This window comes from Pleuronectes platessa, chromosome 23 (genome assembly GCF_947347685.1).
Source record: "Pleuronectes platessa chromosome 23, fPlePla1.1, whole genome shotgun sequence".
Taxonomy (NCBI): domain Eukaryota; kingdom Metazoa; phylum Chordata; class Actinopteri; order Pleuronectiformes; family Pleuronectidae; genus Pleuronectes; species Pleuronectes platessa.
Genome location: NC_070648.1, coordinates 7,678,219 through 7,698,830, shown reverse-complemented (window position 1 = coordinate 7,698,830; position 20,612 = coordinate 7,678,219). Strand labels below are relative to the sequence as shown.

General features: G+C 43.8%; 2 protein-coding genes across 2 annotated transcripts in view; one reads left to right on the top strand and one right to left on the bottom strand.

The window, feature by feature from the left end:
- Positions 1 to 1,444: 1,444 nt before the first annotated feature.
- On the bottom strand, positions 1,445 to 6,171 carry LOC128430270 (cytosolic beta-glucosidase). The gene is made up of 5 exons (XM_053416301.1): positions 5,982 to 6,171; positions 5,093 to 5,317; positions 4,205 to 5,004; positions 3,149 to 3,272; positions 1,445 to 2,160 (listed from the first exon to the last, which is right to left on the bottom strand). Exons 1-5 carry the CDS (start codon positions 6,034 to 6,036, stop codon positions 1,955 to 1,957), a joined length of 1,410 nt encoding a protein of 469 aa, XP_053272276.1. The 5' UTR covers positions 6,037 to 6,171; the 3' UTR covers positions 1,445 to 1,954.
- Positions 6,172 to 8,075: 1,904 nt separating this feature from the next.
- The window catches only part of adgra3 (adhesion G protein-coupled receptor A3), a 29,298-nt gene continuing 16,761 nt past the window's right edge, over positions 8,076 to 20,612 (top strand). Inside the window, exons 1-2 of the mRNA XM_053416590.1 lie at positions 8,076 to 9,067; positions 17,415 to 17,486. Coding sequence (XP_053272565.1) covers positions 8,853 to 9,067; positions 17,415 to 17,486 — 287 coding nt within the window. The 5' untranslated portion in view covers positions 8,076 to 8,852. The remainder of the gene's footprint in view (positions 9,068 to 17,414; positions 17,487 to 20,612) is intronic.

The following is a 20,612-nucleotide window of genomic DNA, read 5'->3' as shown; positions in this document are numbered from 1 at the left end:
ACCACAATGGCGATGGAGGGGTGGGTGAAGTGTGGTAACAGAAAGAAACATAACCTGCCTCCATACTGGTCCTGTGTTGTCATCCAGTGTAAATGATGCCCTTTTCGAGTGGAATTCAGATGTCAGGGCTCTCGGACACTTGGATTAAATCACAGGAGCAGTATGGGGGAATTTTATGTGTTTTTTTTTTCTGTTTCTTTTATACGTTTGATGCAGGGGTCACCATTTAATTCAATTGGATTTGGCTGCAACACTGTTTACCCCTGAGACTCCACCTCTTCACCCACCCTTCCATCTTGCAAAGTGGTGGGTAGCTAATGAGTGCATTTTCATTTTTGGGGTGGACTATCCCTTCTATGTGGTGTTTATCGTGTGAGATGCGGTTCAACTTTGTGTTCAAAGCGGGAAGACGCAGAAGCTCTAATGCGAGCGGCGGCATTATTCATGCTTTCACAATAGCTTGTTATTCATCATAAGACAAAGGAGAATCTCACTCGGGTTGACATAGATGGAGGAGGGCCACGAGGGTATAATTCACATCTGTTGAAAACACTATGCACAGCCAACTGGATGTCACGATACACCACGCTTATTAATGCATTCAAAGTCTCCCAACGCAGAATACAAATGACACTTTCCCTCACATCGGAGCATAAATATTAATTGTGTTAAATCTGTGATGTATCGAGGTTGGGGAGATGCTTTGGTTTGTTTATTGTTACTCCAACAGTGTGCGTTTTATTAATCAAAGCAAACGCAGCACGTGACGGCACATTGTTGAGGAGTGGGGCCCAGTGCAGCATGGGCCGCTGAGCTGGGAACAAGTGTAGCTCTGCAAGACACCACAAGGTGACACTGTAGGCCCACAAACATGCTTCCCAACATGCTGTCCTCACCCAGTCTGGTTCTCACTCTGTTTTACTGGTTTTCCATCCACTCAAACATCTGTCAACATCCTCCTCTCCGTCACACACATCTGTACACATCTGTGCCACAGCCAAATGATGGCTCTCCCTGCCGTGCATTGTTCAGCACTCGATATAAGTAATCCCACCCCGGCCGCAGTGTGCACAGAGGAATCAAGATGAAATCCTGCAGGAGGCTTTTCGGCTTGTTCCCCCCTCTCTTCTCTCTCCTCCCTTCAAGTGGAGAGTTTGCACAGCTGTCCGCGGGGAAACACGAGTGGCGTCCCGCTCTCCTCCCGTGGCAGGACATCTGTTGCTTTCAGCTGGCACCCCCCTTCTTAGTCGACTCAAGTGTGCCTCCGTGCAGCCGGCTGGCATTATAATAACTGGGCTGACGGTTGTAGTTTATCTTATTAAGGGTCCGTTTTGTGTTGAATGACAGAAAGGATGACGAAATGTGTTGGATGATGTAATTTGATTTTTCCTCTTGTATTTCAAATAGGATCAGATTCTGAGGTTCAAATAAATAATGGCACTGATTAATCAGAACCTTTAATCCAACAAAAAGAACCGGTGCTTTGAGTTATTTGATCAAACAAATCTTTTTTAAGGTTACGCCTCTTTGTCCTGGCACTTTTTCTTTGCTTAACATTTTAAATAGGGGAAATTCATCAGTCTACAGAACGTTCATTCATGCCAGGCATCTCCCCCAGGCACTGTTATTGGCATGTTGGCATGTTTAAATTCACAAATTAATTTTGATTTAAGTGGGTAGCTATGCCTGAGGAGGTACAGACTGGGTTGTCCACTAACCAAAGGGTAGTTGGTTCGATCCCGAGCTCCTCCAGCTTGTACTTGGGCAAAATATTGAATGCCAAAATACCCCCGACGACTGAGTTAGCTCACTCCGACTGTTCCTTTGCCAATTTCTCAACTGAAAAAGACATTCAGAGACGATGATGGTGCTTTCAAGTTTGCTCCAGATTGGCTCAGGCAAATCAAACTACGCAAACACTGCTTGTTTATTAAGGTTGTGTAAAAAACTTCAGTCATTGCACATCAGTCGCTCTCTTGTGTTTCATGATCATCTCGCCGTACTCCCGTCCAGACCGGTACGCGGTTCGCCTCAGCTCTGCGTCGGAGAAGTCCACGTGAAACAGTCCAAAGCGGACGCTGAATCCGTCGGCCCATTCGAAGTTGTCCAGCAGCGACCAAGCAAAGTATCCACGCACGTCAACCCCGTCTTCCTCTATAGCTGCACAACCACACAGAGTGAAAACATGGAGAATGAGTTGTAATTTGGTGCTTGCTCCCCACTCCCTGCTCTGATAGCTGCGGTCGTCTAATTAAACCACGACCGCAAACATGACACGTGAGAAGATAAGCATCATCATTAGGTACTCTAAATGAACAGCAGGGTTACTTAGGGTTTAAAAGCCTGTTTTTATCACATCAGCAAGTCGTGCATTAAACTGTGGTTTCTATGATTGTAAGGGAAAAAACCTGCAACTTCTTTGAATCCCAAAATTAAGGGATTTTTGTCAGACAATGTCACAGCAAGAAAAGCACTAATATAAGTAATAAAATCAACTATAGGCCTGATTCCATTTAACTGGTTTGGTGTAACTGTTGTTCTATTATGGCATTAAGAGCCAGTATTCTCATATCTCTAGCAATACAAAATACACAGGCTGGCCAGATGGTGGCGCCAAATTAAACAAAAACAATACAAATATTTTCTTTTGTTGTCTTTAGAAGAAAAACAGATAACACATCTATGATTTGATTGTCAAGGGTAAATATATATTTGAATTTTTAAGCAAAACCTGCTGAGTGACATCTGTAACCAGTATTTTATATCTTGATTATCTTGATCCACCAACCTGTATATGGGTGAATATTGTGTATATGTATAAATATAGATATGAGCTTACAACAAGCACACTTCAGCTCACTTGTCTTCCTCAGGTGGAAGTGAGGTATAATCAAAAATTCCTGAAGATACAGAAACCAATCTCTGCTTTTCGAACTTGTGAGATGGGGCTCGACGATCTAAATTCACACCCCGGATCGTCAGAGGGTTGGTGGCGCATCACATCCCCTTTGGTCCTGCTAAATATCATTCGTTTTACAAGAGCCGGTATTTTTACTGGCAGCTGCTGGACGGACATTTAACTACTGTTTGCTAACTGCAATTTGCTTGTTATATTTTACGTCTCCCGCACGGATTCAGGAGCCATTACCTTTAGCCACTTCCAAGATGGTGTCCTTAAAAAGCTCGCAGCGCCGGACGTCCTCCATTTGCACCGGCCCCACCTGAGAGAAGCCATTCTCCGTGATGTAGACCGCTGGGCTGCCGAACGTGTCCTGCGAAGTCACGGGGCCAATATTATTGTCAAACAAGGCATCACAGCTGTCAGCCGTTCCGGGGAGAGACAGATTGGTCTACAGTGTGCCGTTTAGCTGCGTTTCGACGGTGCCAAGCTCAAACTAATGGCCTGTGACAAGCCACAACAGCAGGAAATTGCTCGTTTGCAAACACTTTTCAGCAAAGTAACTGTTTCATTCAATGTGACAGCACTAATGAAGCATCAGTGTGTTTCTGGAGGTGTTAAGAGGAGATAACTGCATACCAAATCAATAGCGAGACACTAAACAAATGTCAGAGTGTTCTCCTTGTTTGCTTGAAGGTGATTTGTCTTGTCGGTCAATTCGGTTTGATGCTAAGAGAGCGGAGAAAAATGACTTCGCAATTGTTTCGACTGAAAATGTGGGAATGTGTTTGAGCCTTGTGAGGGCACTTTTTTGGGACTAAATATCTTTTTTCAGACATGTGGACATTTGCCTTTCACATATGAAGAACACAGCAGGATATTGTCCGAGTTAGACGCGTTCGCCAAAACAAAATGTCCGGAGCATTCATTCGCATTTCATCTTTCCAATTTACAATTTTCTTCAGCATCCTCTGCATGTATGGCTCCTCTATTTCGATATTTGCATTGGTTTCTGTTTTGTTTTTTCAGTTTCACATCCGTCAGGAGTTCGAAACATCATTAAAACACCCGCTCGCTCGCTGTGAATCCTCCGGACATTATCCTGTGGCTCACCTGGGCTCACTCGTACATTCTCTAGACATTTTAGGAGGTGTCGGGCAGGAGAAACTCTGGAGAATATTGAGAGCAACTGACTCAGACATTTGCATTCTCACATCCAGCCACTGCGGAAAATTTCAGTAGATTATCCAGAGTTCAGCGCATGTCTGGGACTAACTGAACCTGAGTTTGGGTTGTAACTTTTACCTTAATGTACTTTAGAAGTTTCCTTAAGCCACCGGGCACCACAGCCAGCCAGGACACCCCACAGATAAACCAAGATGGATCCAACACCTCTTCTACATCTCGGTCGCTCTTCATACACATCTGTCCCCGACCTCCTCCAGCCGTGACTTTACGGGACGTGTAATAGTTCAACGCAAAGAAATCGGCGGTGCCTAAAATGGCCGGTTCGTCCTTTGAGAACCTGGGTAGTCTTGAGCTGCCACTGTATCCCAGCTTCTCACTCTGAGAGTCGATGGCAGATCTCATTATTTCTGGATAATCTCCAGTGACAAACAAGGGCCAGGCGAACCATCCTAGCGTAAACGCAAGGTCTCGTCCAGTAGCAGCCTCATCCTCCTCGCAGCCAGGGCGGAGCGGCTCGAGCCAATCGCTGTTGATGGCCAGGGACACCGCACCCTTCTGCTCGGGCCTGAAGAGGGAGTCGTAGCTGTGCCAGGCCATGGCGTGGGCGCGTAGCATGTTATGGCCGACCAGGTAGGCAGCGGTCCCCTGCTCTTTCAACCCTGGAGCATGGACGCCGTCTTCGTGGCCCAGTTTGGCGCACACGCTCGGCTCGTTGATGGTGATCCAGAGTTTGACACGGTCACCAAATGTCTGGAAACAGAACTTGGCGTAGATGTCAAAGATGGCCGCTATGCCCTCTGATTTCCAGCCCCCCTGGTCTTGGAGAGCTTGGGGCAGGTCAAAGTGGTAAAGTGTGACCATGGGTGACACGTCAGAGGCCAGCAGGTCATCAATCACCTTGTTGTAGTACTGTACACCTGTCGGACAGTGAGGCAGCACTGTTGTTAATGACAATACATAACAAGAGCCGACACGTGAGCTTTTTCAATTGGAATATGGAAATACCATTTTGATTGACATGCCGGGTGGTCCCGTCGGGCAGGAGGCGGGCCCAGGAGAGGGACAGGCGATAGTGGGTCAGTCCGAGCTGCTGGATGCACTCCAGGTCTTTGTCCCACAGCTCGTAGCTGTTACACGCCACGTCTCCGTCCTGCTCCTGGAACACTCTGCCTTCCTCGTGACAAAACGTGTCCCAGATACTCGGTCCCTTGCCGTCGGCCTGCCAGCCACCTAAACACACACACACACACAAAGGGTTTCATAAACTGTAGGATGTATATTTACAGAAAGAAAAATGACTCTAATGTTTCTGCTGGGACTTTGAGTCTGTCTGTGAATTTATTGCAGGATTATAATCATGTGATGTCCCAGTCAGTGTATATTGCCAGATACATTTCCCAGTGAATTCCTGTTAAATCGACTGCCTTATGTTTTTACTCATATTTTCATGATATTTGACGCACAACAATATATCAGAGGTAATTTAGTTAAAAATACTTATACTTTATTGGTCATAATTGAAAATCCCATGATATTCAGACACGAAGCCTCTGGTTTGAGAACATTAATGCACTTTGTGTGCTGGTGTACAACATTTATAGGGAATGGATGAAAACCTGTGCAGTCTAATGCCATTTAACACCAAATGTTTACAATAAATACACTCAAAGTTAATGTTATTTATGTCATAGGCAATAACACAATAGGAAATACTTAAAATATTTCAACAGATGTTAAGATCTTGTATCACTAAAGTATAGAAGTATTCACAATAGACTTGGAACGAGTTATTGCCCTAACAAATTAAATATTATTTAGCTTAAATCACTATTATAGAGCTGTTTACTGCATCAAGACTGAACACGTGTTGTTGTTTGTGTTTACTTCACTGTACCTTCGATTTGATACGCAGCGGTGGCCGCCCCCCACGCAAAGCCACGTGGGAACATTTCCCAGAATCACAACATTAAATCAAAGCTGCTCAAACGTCTTATCGTGTTAACTTGAGTCTTACGTCAGAAACATTCAATTGCGTTAGATTTTAAACGCTCTTCTTCCGTAAACATGCTCTGACCAGGGACCGCTCCGGGATGTGGTGTTTAAAGCACCTCGGACAAATTGACATCGGGTGGGAACACTAACTCAGACCATATACAGTATTTGTTTGATTTCTATACTAGTGTAGCAATTCTAGTGTAGCCATTCATTATTTTACTGCTAAAAATTTGAGTCAAATCCTTCATTCACACACTTAGGTCTTTTAATTATGCTTACAAGTTGTGGGGTTGTATATCGATATTTATAATCTACTGAGGAGCCCTGAACGCAACACACGGCTGCGTAATCACGTCACCACCAGGTCCTGGACGTCAACTTTTATTTCTTCATTTAAAAATAATACTTTTCCGATAAATTTAATCCTTGTCTAAGTCTTTTTAAGATGATTGTATGTATCATTTAGTTAATTATTATGTTTTATTTTATCCATCGTCTTTACAAAATCATCATTTTCTAATGCATTTTCTTTGGTCATATTTTCTTCCTCTCATTTATTTGTATTTTTCTTCTTCCTCTTTAGTCTTCTTTATTCTCCTTTTCTTCTTTATGCATCTTATTCTTCGTCATCTGTATTCATCTTTAAGATTTCTGTGTCTTAGATATAAAAAGATCTATTTACATTAAAATGATTAAATATAGTACATTCAGCCGTTTGCTGCATGACAACATTGTTGCATTCTGCACGCTGACAAAAGAGGTCAAAGGTCGCTCGTCAATGAATGTCAAGCATCGTGTATCCTGAACACATAAAGACAAGTGGAGGTGAATGCATTCAGCCTGGAGGTGTTCCCTGACCTGTGATCGCTCACTTCAATGCTATCCTTTGGTCCAGTGTACTCAAGGATAAAGTGACTCACTCGACCTGGTCACAACACAAGAAAATGAATAGGACGGGTAAACAAATCATGGCTGTTGTATGTGTAGAGAAAAACAAGAATGGAGACCACTGATAAAGGGATAATTCTGACTGTTTATTTTAGTAATAGCTGCAATTCAATGCAAAAGGGTAACAACACTCAAAAGTTACATTAAATATTCCTGTATTTGACAGTGCATATAAAATACAGCAGTTAAAGTATCAAAAGACAACATCTGCCACATATAGAGTATACAAGTATAAAAACTCATGTGATGGAATGTTTCTCAATTATTTGCTATGATTTCAGTGTGATGTAAACTTGTGAACTGTGGTTTTGTGTCTTATTCAGCAAACTTGATATTATTATTGCCCTTTGAAGTCTACAATCATGAAATTTCCATATATTTATTTGATCCTTACTGCTCTTAGATTATTTGTGCTTGGTGTTTACTCAGTAAAAGAATAAATAAATATAACCCTTTGAGAATATATAAAATGTTGAGGTAGGTCCAACTACCTCCCTAACAAGGCCTCAGAATCCAGAGGGTTAACTACTGAGAATAGCATGAAATGAAAAAAACTCAAAGGTATTCGTATTAAAATACAGTAGACTTCAAAATGTATTTGTCAGTATTTGGACAGCCTGAATAGAGTTGATAGGAGTGGTGGATGAAGTACTCAAACATCCATGCATTTATCCATCCACTTATCATCCATCCATCCATCCATCTGTCGATCTGTATATCCATTCATTAAAAATAATAATCCCCATTTCCTCTTCTTCTAAATGCTTTCAATTCACAGTATTTACATGATTATTCTCAACTCTTTCTGTATGTCCATTCATTGTCATTATATTCCCAATGTCCATTTTTGTCAAATGCTTTCCTTGCACGGTGTCTATATGATTCTTTCTCATTTCATTAATGCATCTGTGTTTATTTCCCTAAAAACACATGCCACCAGTCCTGCAAACTCAGAACATCTGAACGGAAGTCAACTGTTGAGTGTTTGGCTTTTACTCTGAAACGCAGGCCCGGATGTGCTCCTCGCTCCGGCGGACTTGACGCGTCTGAGCCCGGGGCAGGACCATGGGAAGAGAGGAGGACTTTTCTCAATGGACCAGAGTTTTTATGGACACTTTCAAAGTCCCAGAGGAGCTGAAAGAGACGCGACCACCGCGGGGACTCTTCTGCAGCAGACGCTCGACGTTCTATTTTGTATCTGGGGTCATTTCCAGACCCATTTAAGTTGAAAAGGTCGTTGTTTTGGCACCTTTCTCTCCCCCCTCCCCACCCACCCCCAGAGTAATTTCCTGTCGGCGCCTGTGGAAAACAAGAGGGTGGAAAGTTTACTCGCTGGTGGTTTGTACTGCGGGACACAGTCCGGGAGTAATGGACGTGGGAATACGCGTTCACACGGGGAAAGGGTGAAGTTGACGCGGACGAACCCGGGATGACGACCGCCGCCTCCCACCGCGGAAAAGACAACACCGTGACCGGGACCCACGCTCCGGGCAACAAAGAAACCCTCTCCGCTCCCGGGCGGCTTGTCTAGGAAGCTCCGGGCCGATTTTTTCAACAACTAAAAAAAAAGGTGGATTATTAAAAAGCTGCAGGGAGCGAACACCTCGTCACAATGGGACGGGGATTATAGACGAAGGGCTCGGCGAACAAAGGAGGAGTGAACGCCGCCGAGCGAGAAGGGGGCAAAGAAGCCTGGCGAAGAAATGGAGGAGGAAGGTTCAGTGGAGCCGAGCAACCTTTCCCTCCTCGGTCAGACCCACTGATCTGTCTTGAGATACCGAAGCGAATCCCCAGGCTCGGACCCGGGCCGTGTGTGAAGAACATGAGGGTGGACGTGGTGTTCGCGCTCCTGCTGCTGGGTGGAGGCAGCAGGGGAGGTGGAGGCTCGGTGCTGCTCGCGTCCGATTGCAAGTCGTACGACGAGCGGCCGAAAGGCGCCGGGAAGAGCCCGAGCAGCGACAGGAAGGTGGTGTGCAGCAACATGGAGCTCCATCAGGTGCTGCCCCCAGACTCCTTCCCCAACAGGACAGTCACACTGTGAGTATACAGGAGGGGGGCATCACCATTCACTGGTACAACCATCCTGAACCTAAGGCTGGAGGGTTTAGTCAACAATTATACAGACATAAAAAGTTTACTATAGGTAATTGTTGGGGTAAATGTCCAGGACTCATTCCCCAACAGGAGAGGAGGTGTGTCATCTTAACACCAGTACAAACACCCAGTCCACCAAATCTTAGTCAAAACTTAGGAAGGATTCCGGGACATTTATCGCAATATTTACCGATATCGATTGATCTGAAATATCGACATTTCAATTATTGCGATAACTGTCCCGAACTCTTTCCCCAGCAGGACAGCAGGGTGAGCATACAGGACAGGAGGTACATCATCTTGTACTAGGAGTAACACCCACTCACCTAAATGTAAGGCTGGAAGTTGACGTAACCCTATTAACTTTTAAAAGTTTCACATATGTAATTATCGCGGTAAATGTGCTGCTCTCCAACAGGATAGCCATCGTGACTGTATCGGAGGTGCGTCATCTTACTCTGTTAAAAACATTGTTTCACCTAACCACAGGGACGATTCGGCTAAAAATTATATCAAGATAAAAAAAAGTTTAGATAGAGTAGAGATGGGCTATTATCGTGAAAAGTGTCCCGGACTCTTTCCCAGACAGGACAGTCATCGTGACGCTGTATCACCATATCAAAGGGACGATTCGACCCAAAACTTTATCGCGATTAAAAGTTTCTTATCTGTTGATATTGCTAATGATTGCGATAAATATCACAATTTGATATAAAGTGCATAGGTTGCTGTTTTAAACTTGATTAACAGCAAAACATCTGACAAATCTGAGGGTAATCCAATTATTTGTATATACAGCCTTTCCTCAATGTTCTTTCACACAATACAAATACTATATATTGATTTATTGAATATAACAAAGTGGAGACACAGTGAAAAGAGTTGAAAATCGTTATCTTGATATAATTCCAGTTTATTCCTCATTACAACCTTAACCAGATTGACGTTCACCTCCACTCACATAGTGATTCATGATTTAGGGGGAAATTCCTTATCAGCACACGTGTAAATCTCTTAAAAGATATATACGCCGTGACGGGTCGTACACTAAAGCTTTACGTGTCAGCCGTATATCATGCTTTCACAGGTGCATACAGCTACAGTGTAAATGTAAACCCTCTGTAACTCTAACCGTCTGTCTCTCCGTGGCGTCGTGATTCATACGCAGGGAGATATTTTGGCTGCTACTACATGACATCTCTTGCCATATCTCCGAGGCATTGTAGTAGATGTGAGGGCTTTGAATTACCCCTTGTGGTCCCCCCCCCCCCTCCCCCCGGCTGGACTATACACCGTCGGATGGAGTCAGAGTCAGTTTTCACCAGTGCTGTTATTATCAATCTGCTTCTGTGAGTCTCTGTGTGGCCCCAGAAAAGTACAAAACAGATGCACATCGTGACTCAAGTGGTTGAGCCCAAGTCGAGTTTCCTCACAAACTTTTTAATGACCTCATGGGTTGAGGTCATCAAATGTTACTTTTGCAGATTCTGAAAAGCTTTCATCCTGAATTGATTAAATTCTTTTGTGATTTTTGGACGTGTCATAGTGTCTCACAGAACACAACAATAGAAACAAAAAACCAAGGCCAGAAATTCAAAGCTGAGCGCCCGGGGCACTTGTGTGTTTTTGGTGGTGGTGAGTGATGGGATCGGGGGGGGGAGATATGAGAATACTGGGGCTTGGTGCAGGAGTAGAAAGCAAATAATGGACTCCAGGGAGGGAGAGACAGACAGAAAGGGGGGGAGGATTGGCTGTTAAGCTACGAGTCACAGACGAACCTTGCAGTGAGTTTGCGTGTTTTAACCTGTTTACCACAAATCACATGTATATCACTTTGAAGCTCCGTCCAAAGTCATGGGGTTTACGAGCTCTTTCACTTCAGCGTCCATTTGTAGTCATTTCCGGACAGGACAAGCTTATGTCTTATGATTTTTAAAATGACTCTGTATAGTCTGGGTGTAGCTGAACACCTGGTCAGCACTCAGCTGAGTATTCAAACTTAAAAAGAAGTAGTATTACTCATCTGCATTGCTACAAACTAAACAGATGTTCACTGTGATGAGTATCTGCAGGGTCCTCCAGCTAGTAAGTCTTAGAATAACTCTTTATTTCTTTCTGACTTGGGTCAAGTTGGATTAAGGTGGTGGGAAATTCAATTTAAACTTTGATTTAATTTCAAGTGTTATTACAAAGATCTTAAAAAGTCTTGAATTTAACTTTAACTGTACCTCTACCTGGATCACCCAAGTATCATGTGTGGGCAAATCAGTTTTTACTTCCCTTGAATAATATTAACTTGCAGTAATGACACGTGGATGTGATACGTGTTGAATTGATGAAAAGGACGAAACACATGAAGGGAGCCTGGATTTTGGAATCCATCCTCATCGATTTTCCTTCTTCTCTGTGGTCTTTAATAACCTCACTGTCCTCTTTGATATTTCTAGAATTTCTCCTCTAAGTCTAGATGTCTTCTGAGGTCATCTTGTTTGCCTTCCCTCTGGGCTGCGAGTGTTTTTCAGTTTTCGTGCCTCGTCCGCGTGTTTGCAGTCATCCCGGAGTCACATTGTTCTGACAGTGACGGATTGGAGGACGAGCGCGGCACTGCATGATTTAGCATTGAGCTTGACGGACTGTTATGTGGAGGATAGCCTCCAAAGACGACCATGGATGTAATTGGAGAGCACGGAGGGCAAAGAGTTTCAACTCTCAGGAATTCCTAACAGTTTCCACTTTTGAAATTTCTGAACACTTGTTTGTCATCCGCTGGAGGAAAACAACAAAACTAACTCCTGGTTGGGTTGAGTTGAGGAGCCCCCCCAGTTAGTGTGGTGGCCGTGGGGTTGACTGTGGCCTGGATATATACCAGGTCTGGTCTGCAGTGGAACTTTACCAGCCATTAATTATCCTACTTAGGCCAAAGTAGATCCACCCTATTTGGCACCGACTACTTTGTCTCAATATTGAATTATGCAACACGTAAACGATGCTATAATTTAGTCAAATTTCAAGTGTTGAAAATGTGTTGAATGCTTTGTAACAGGTCCTTTGGGTGTGTGTGGCTATGATTACCACACGCCCCTGGATCTAAACAGATTTGGATCTTTTTTGCACCGTTCACTTTCGGGTTCTAATGTTATTTCACCTATTTCCATCTGGCGGCTTTCCAATTTGTGCGTCGACACACCTTGTTGTCCTTGTTAATTAAAGGCCTTCACCAGAAACGGCGGTAGACGCTGGATGTGATTACAGACCCATTCCATTCATAACACTTAACCTCCTTCTTTGTACTTGGGATTTCCTGTTTTCCTTCTTTGGGGCTTTGAGAACAAATTAAACATGAAACCCAGCGTTTTTTTAGATGAGTTAAAAAAAGACGTGAACCACAAGCACACGTCTTTGAGAGGTTTCTTTGACTATTTTGGTGAACCCATTGTACCGGTGGGTAATTGTTTTGACGACATGCCAGATGATTTACCCCAGAATTCTGTCACATGGTGGGTCTTGCCGTTACCACATCTTCTTATTTTAACTATGCTTGTCCATACATGAGCAGCCACACAGCTGAGGGGCTATTATTTCACCACAAATAAATGATGCCCGGTATTAGCATACTCCGGGATTGAATGCATGTAGTTATTCGGTGCAGTTCGGCTCTGAATGCCTCTGTCGGGGGGGAAAATGAGTGATGCATTCCTGCATTTGTGCTCTCTGAATGATACCGCATGCCTAAGTAATCCGAGAGGAAATGACACAAATGTGTTTACAGCTGACCTGCCCCCCCATGTCAGTGTAGGCCTCGGCTAAAATACAGAGGGAGTTAAACTTTGCCTCACATGGGGAGATAAATCAGGATGTGTGAGCAGTGTGTGCGAGTTTTCATCCTACATACCCACATAGGACAGGATCTGTCCACATTTAAGCTTTCTAGGCTCACGCAGCTCGTATTTCTTCGCAGGGCTTGTTCTGTGTGGCCAGGATTCATTCACAGGAGCACCTGGGTTGGACAGTGCAAATAAGCCCACCTGGCTTTCGCCTTTACAGAGCCGCACGGGATTCATTTCAGGAAAGAAAGCAGGGATTTCCTCCCTCGCTGCGGGAGAAGCGCGCTGAGTTCCAGGACACGTCGGAGTGCAGTAAAATGTCTTGTTTTACGGCACTGCAAACTGGGAGTTAAGGTTGCATTCTCATCTGGTGAGACTTTGCTTCCTTCAGGTTGGGCTTGTGGAGCAGCTTCACTGTGGATAGTCAGATATGAAAAGTCAGTCGACGTAGATACATGCGATTGGAATGTGCGATCAGTACCTCTGTCAATCATCCCATTTGTTTATTCTCCCCTGCATTGAGAAGCTACTATGTCATGCTGGGAGCCATTTTGAAGGGCTTGTGTAACTAGAACACAGGTGTCTGCTGTCATGCATGTCCAAAGAGGAAGTGTCTTCGTTGCCTTCAGTTGGTCTGAAGGAATGCTCCCGTGTTTTTCACAGGAGACTCCGCGGTGCTTTGTGGAAGAAAGCAAAATCCCAAAGGCGAGCCACCGACAGCTGCAGATTTAGTCTCCTCACAACCTTTCATTTCACAGACCTGTTGAGCTTTGACTTTGCCAAGTAGCCCCAAGTGTCAGCGATTCCCGCACGAGCAATTCATTTTAATTTGTTTGACATGAGCTCAGGCATGTTGATACCTTGTAGTCTGGCCTTTGTTCATTTTATCACTAATCTTCTTTTATCCCGGTGTTTGCACGGTGGGTGATCATTTGTTTATTCAGCCGGAGAGCTATAGGGCCGGTATCCTGCTTAAAGCTGGGCCTGTTGGATGGTGAAAGAGGAAATTACAATGACTACGACTTTCCAAAACTAAACGCTCCAAAAGAGCATATATGCCAGGTTTGGTGAATTACTTTAAACGACGATATTACCTTAATAATACATCAAACTTAAATCCCTGGCACAACCTTTATACCTCTGGGTTCCCAAATCCCAATATTGCAGAAACCTCTTCATACTAAGTACAAAAAAGTGTTAGATTACCGCATGAATCACCATGGCATGTTGCACCACCTCAGACACTGGAGCGTTTCTCTTTTCCACCTGAGCCGAGGCCCACGTTTCCATCCCCTACATTCAGAGGACGTCACTCCGGAAGGATTTTGATGAGCTCAACTGCAGCCTGAAACTTATTTGAAATCCTGTTGAAGGCTTACAGCTCTCGGCTCTCGGGAGCCCTTTGTCTAAAAGCCTCCTGAGCACAAAGCAGGTGTTGAGAGCACACACCAGTCAGCTTTGTCCTTTTAGAATACTATGTGCCAGTGTTGTCCAGTTTGCAGTCCTCTTCTGGATAATGTTCCTCCAGCCAGAGGCCTAACTGTTTGTAGGTGTACTTTCTTAAGTGAAAAAGAACTCTATCTCCAATGGTGTCATATTTACTCACTTTGAATGCAAAATGAAAACTAGGCCAATTCATTTTGCATTACTCAGAGTCGAAATTCCAGTTTCTGAGGCAGCGTATGCTGTGAGTGTCACAGAGATTTATAGCATCTGTACCCCCCCCTCCCCTACACTGCACCTCGTCCCTAGCCCAAGCTCAAGCAGGTCTTATCTATGCATCAAGATAACGGAGACTCCTCTCCTGCGTCGTTTCAGGCCTAGCCTAAAGAAATTCCTGACCGCTCTCTAGTCTGGAGTCCTCAGGCCGACGTCCAGAGACAGGCGGTTAGGAAGCAGACGGTCTAGCTATAGACGCCCGGAGGGCAGTGGAGATGCTTGTAGTTAAACGGCCGTGATCCATGCTGATTCCAGGCTTTTCTATATGCAAATCGGTAGCTGTGGTGTTGCTTTCCCGCTGAGGCAGGAGGGTAGAGAAGACTCAGCCGTGGAGCGAGAGCAGTTTCCAACATGCAGAGGTCACACTCCTGTCATGAGGAAGAGGGAGGGACAGGAAGGGCAGCGAAAGGGCTCATGATTCTCAAGAGAACTCTTTCATAGATTTATTTTTACAAGCCAACAAGTCACGGGGCCAGGAATGAGAATTTATGAAGCCAGACTAAAATGATTCCCAAAGACATGTTATTGTAAATCCGTTTTCTAGTCTGTAAATTTAATTATCCAACTTCCTGCGAAGACGGAACGTCTGTTAGTGCCGCGTGCAACTTCAAATGACTTAATGTCGGCAATGATGAGTCCCATTGTGATTACTCTGTTTTCTTTGTACGATTTTACTATTTGGCAAGTGTTAAAGGTTGGCATACTTATCTGTCACGGTACATAATTTATTTGTACATCTGTTTTCTTTGCAACACTATAAATTGGCTTACATCGCCCTTGTAAAAAAGTGTTGTTGGCTTTGTAGCTTCATTTTATTTATGTAGTCGACTGAAGATTCTACCTTAATGTCTTGTTGTGCGTCAGTTCCTGAATACTATGAGCAGCAGAAATTATATGTATCTTACCTGCTGTTGTATTGTAGAAAAAATAGCAACAAAACAGTGTAACTGCATGAATGTTGTTGCCCACCCCCTATATTCATACATTCCTGAATTCAGAGAGCCCTCATGGTAAATGCATCCCAAGTATTCTTCACTATAAACAGGACTTTTGTGACCACAGTTTTGAAAAAAGCTCTGCGTTTCTGCCCTTGTCAGATCATGTGTGCACACAGGCAGTGATAGAATTTGCAGCCTTGTACATCATGGTGTTTTAACATCTGCCGTCTCAGCATCCAGAAGGCTGCAAAACACAAGCAGCGAAACACAGGAAGTGTTTGTGTACGCAGTCTGTCTTTCTCCCTCTCGGAGCGGCAGGGAGCCAAGCAGCAAATCTCCAGCGAGTCCCCTCCGTCCAACCCTGTAATAAAACAACCCCTCAACACCCCATAATGACTCCAATCTGGCCCCGGGTTGTGGGTGCCGCTAGCATGTATCCCCCCTACCACATCCCCTCCCCTGCTGGCCAGAAACATACTAACCACAAGTCCCTGCTTGAGTTTTCTGCTGGGAGTAGAGCGCTAGGGAATTGACTGCTCCTTTAGGACTAGTTTGGGAGAAAGTTTTGAACTCTTAGGGACATGGGCATAGAAAGTGGGGCTTTTCTAAGCAGCTCGCTGCAGTGAATCAACTCCTGCTGTGCACCAGGAATTCAACTGGATAATAAAATTTGGTTTATTGCCCAGGAAGGAAGCCATCCAGAATTCACACTTGGACTTGAAGGTTTTCTCCATTCTTGTTTTGTAGTGAAAAAGTAGAAAATGCATACTGTTTATTTGAATCGTTTTTCTCAATAAAAAACTCAATGGAGGTGATTAAACATGTTAGTGCAGTAAATACGCAGTTACGAGTCACTAATATTCTGCCAGTTCGACGCTGGGTGGAAGTTGACCTGGTGTTAACTCAAAACATGGATTTCTTTTAGCACTTTTACAGAACAATTAGCAGTTATGACATGCACCCGCCATATCCTGCCCAAAATTCAAATCCTCTCCCATTGCAGTTAGAGGACTTTGCCTCTCGTTTATTCTCACCCAGTGAGTCACTAAAAACCAAGAAGCTCTTTCACTTCACTGTCTGGCCAAAATGGCTCGCTCACCTCAGTGTTTCCATTACTGCCAATCTGTGCCACGGCAGAGTCACTTGACCTGGGAGTGAATGCGGATTAGCCAGATGTTAGTGTGTGTGCAATTGTGTTGTTTTTTTACCAATAGAAGACAGATTTTATTTTGAAAATAAATCAATTTAATGTGGCGGTTTATGTGTAAAAAAAAAAAAAAAAAAAAGTGTATCGTCGGTGAGTCCCTGCTGCTACAGATCATGATACTTCATTTAAAATAAAAGAGGCTTCACAGAAAGATCACTCAATCTCATTTGGCAACCTGTCTCCAGACTGCTCTGATTGCATTTCAACTTGAAAAGAGACAGCTTGGTTGAACTCTAAGTTGTTTTTCTTTTCCCTCCTCTGATCTTTTGTTGGCAGCGAGGAACATTCTGTGGCAGGAAGCTGAGTGTGGCTATAGAGGACACACAGTGAGAATTAATATTGTTATCTGTCAACAAGTAACAGCGTGGCCCCGCTCCACTTCTTGAAAAAGACACTAGATCCTTTTGAATCCACCTTCACAATTTAATTAACACACATTCCTGGTTGCTGTATTTAGAGCTGCGGCAGAAAGTAGTTTGTTTCAGACGGTAAATGGACTTAGGTGACAAATTCATTCATATGATACAACCACTGAGAAGATGTTATTCCTTATTATATCTAGTTTGTTCTGTTGCTTGACATTTTTCTCTCTCTCTCCACAGAATTTTAACCAACAATAAGATTCAAGAGCTCAGAAATGGATCCTTCTTTGGATTGTCTACATTGGAAAAATTGTAAGTATAAATATTTGCCTTGATTTGCATAAACATGTATGTGTTTGTGTTTTCAGCCATGCCTGTGTCAAGTGTGTTCAGTCCTTCCTTAAAACTGTTTCTTAGCTATTTGTTTACAGCACATTTTAATGTAAAACAAACCTTTGCAGTGGAAGTTGGTGCTTGAATTTCAAATGATTAATCATAGCTTTAAAAAGTCCTTGTTTCCAAACTGCAAAGCAAATATTTAGACTCTTTTTATCCATGAAAAATCACCAGTTCAAGGGCTTGATGTAACAGTCTCCGTATTTCACATTATAACCACCAGTGCATTAGCTGGAGCCATCCATCTCTCCACCTCGGCTCCCGGTGCAAGACGTTTGTAAAACACACTTTGGCGTCATGCCTTGCACGTCGAGGTCATAGAAAATGAGTAGACGTCCAAACTGCACTTCCCCTTTAGACAAGTGCATCGGCCTATGTTGGAAGACTGGAGGTGCTACGAGAAAAGGCTAATTATAGCCCCCAGGGTTGGTTGTTGTCTGCATGGTGACATACTCTCAACGTACAGCTGCTTGGGTATTCTGGGGCTGGGGCCCACTGTCTGCACAAGGAGCAACACACAGACAACTTGACTGTGTCTCCAGGATTAAGTGACGCCTGTATTTCACAAATACACTTGTAGAAACTGTCAAGCGTGTTGGTTTATCCTAAATAAGAGATGGTCCAATTTAAGTATTTATTGAGATGCAATGAAAGTTGAACAGCATAACTATGGACAAATATCACAGCCTAGGCTAAATCAGTTAGCAATAGGTAGTTAATAATGGCCCCGAACAAAAGGGGTTTGATATAATTATAACAGTAGATTTAATATTGGTTATAAAAGATTGGAGGAGAGTCACCGCAAATCAATTTGGTTCTCCCTTATTGGTCCAAAGCTGTAGTCCACCGCCTCTTGTTAAGGAATCCAGGAAGTGACAAGAAGCCGCTCTCCGTGACGCTACTACTACTCTGATAGTTGCTAAGCAAAATGTTCTCTTCATGAAAGGCCTTGACACAGCTGATGCCATGTGGGCCGTTGGAGAAAGGAATATGATGTTCCTGCTATATCCAAACAATGTCCTGTTGATGTAAACATTAGGATCCTCGAATCCAAAACAACGAAACAAAACAATGTCAACAAAGTCACTCTGTCCGACCTCCAGAACTTATCAGACAGCTGCATGAAATATATGTGATGTGAATGAATCTAGGGGAATAATGCTTTAATACCAAAAGTTAGAAAAACAGAACAATTATAATTATAAAATTCATTATTAACACTATGCATCAAGGGTTATTTATAAACCATTTGTATAAAGGCCTTATATCTGGCCCAACCTGCTCAAGGCCCCCCCTCCTGCCTTTATTGAAAATAGTACAGTCAGACCCACACAACAGCTAAAATATTGAATTCTCACAAAACCTTGGATGGAAGAAACAAGTGAGAGCAAAAAGAAATAAGTAGTAAACAGTGAAGACATTTATTATTATACATGTGTGTGTTCTCTGGGCTCCCCTTTCACAATGGAGAGATGATGTTCATGTCATGGGATTTTTCCCTTTGGAGATTGGGTTGTCATCACTCATGTTTCCTTCCTGACAAGAATTTGAGAAAGTGGCTCTGGGCCCTGCACATATGGGCCATGGGTGATTTATCACTTTGGAATGGCTTCATGCAGATAAAATAACCAGACCGTTAATGGCCGTGCTTTTACCCAAGGCTACAATAACACATGACTACACTGATATGGAATTCTAAGGGCATGTTTTCCCTGTCGTTCCCCTGGTTCAGAGGACCAGAAATCTACACGCTGTATGACGCCATATTGGCTATTAAGCCTTGTGGTAGTAATTTAGAAAGATGCTTTTAGTATTACATTTTCTGGTGCTATGTTGGGCTGTTCTCTTTCTGAAACTGCAAAAGTGACCTGCAGTAAATGCCTGTAGCCAGTAAAGAACTCCTTAGACCCTGCTGTTATACGCTTGCTTTTATCTTTGTTCATTATCAGTCAAAAGCATTTGAAGTATTTCCTCCTCTTTCCCTTTTGTGCTCACAACTTGCATCATAAAATTGTCCTGCATGACTTTTCCTAAGTTGACTCCCACATTGATACGGCCAGATAAGCCTAGATTGTTTATAGATTTGCCAGAAAATCCCCTGTGGGCTCAGATGTTGTTGGAGCTCAGGCCTGCAGGATAAACAAGAGGCTATGTGCTGAATGTACTTAAAAAAAAAAGAAGCTTTGATCTCCCCCCACTAAGGAAGCCTTTAAGGCACTTATGTGCTTTGTCTGTGAACGGCCAGTCGATTTGGTTGTAAAATGGGCCCTGCCTGTCGTTGCATCAATCCACAGGCGAGTTTACCTCCAAAAGCAGCTCCCATTGTGCCTCCCACAGACCCCACCCCTCTCCAGTCCACCCTCGACCAGTGAAGCGAGGTTGCTGGATGGCTTGCTTGCTTTTGTCATTGTAATGAGGCCAAGCCAAGGCCAGAGGTGTCAACGCCGTGATTCCCACACACACATTGCATGCTGAAGGCTCTCCCCTTTTTTCAAATGTTCCTATGGCCTCCCTCCCACCTTCAATCACACTTCCCCCTCTTTCCCCCTCAAACTCTGAAAGAGGGGGAAAGAACTGCTGCATGAGTCCGTTTAAATGTGCCCCCCCCCCCACCTACCGCCTTCTCAGCTTTACAGCGTTTTTTTTCTTGGTCCACAAAGAAACTCTCCCTCATTTGGACGGAGACAGAGGCTGTGAGTGCCGGATAGAGGGGTAGAGAATCGATTACACCTATCTGGAACTCTGTGTGAAATTGCAAAAGTAACTGGGGAGGCCGCTGAGTTTTGTCGGGGGCCAAAGGTGTCCCTGCTTGGAAATGAGCCACACAGAATCTCCATTATCGCTGGGCTCATAGAAATAGGAGCCAAGCTAGGCCACCGTCACATGCTAATTCCTCGCTAAATCCGCTGCTGTGGAGGAATGTCTATTGTGGAAAACAGAGCGGGGATAACGGCACTAGTGTGTAGTGTTTTCTGAAGCACTTTTTGTTGTCTATTCATGAATTGCATAATATGTGTCGAAGTAAGTGTTTAAGCAAGTTAT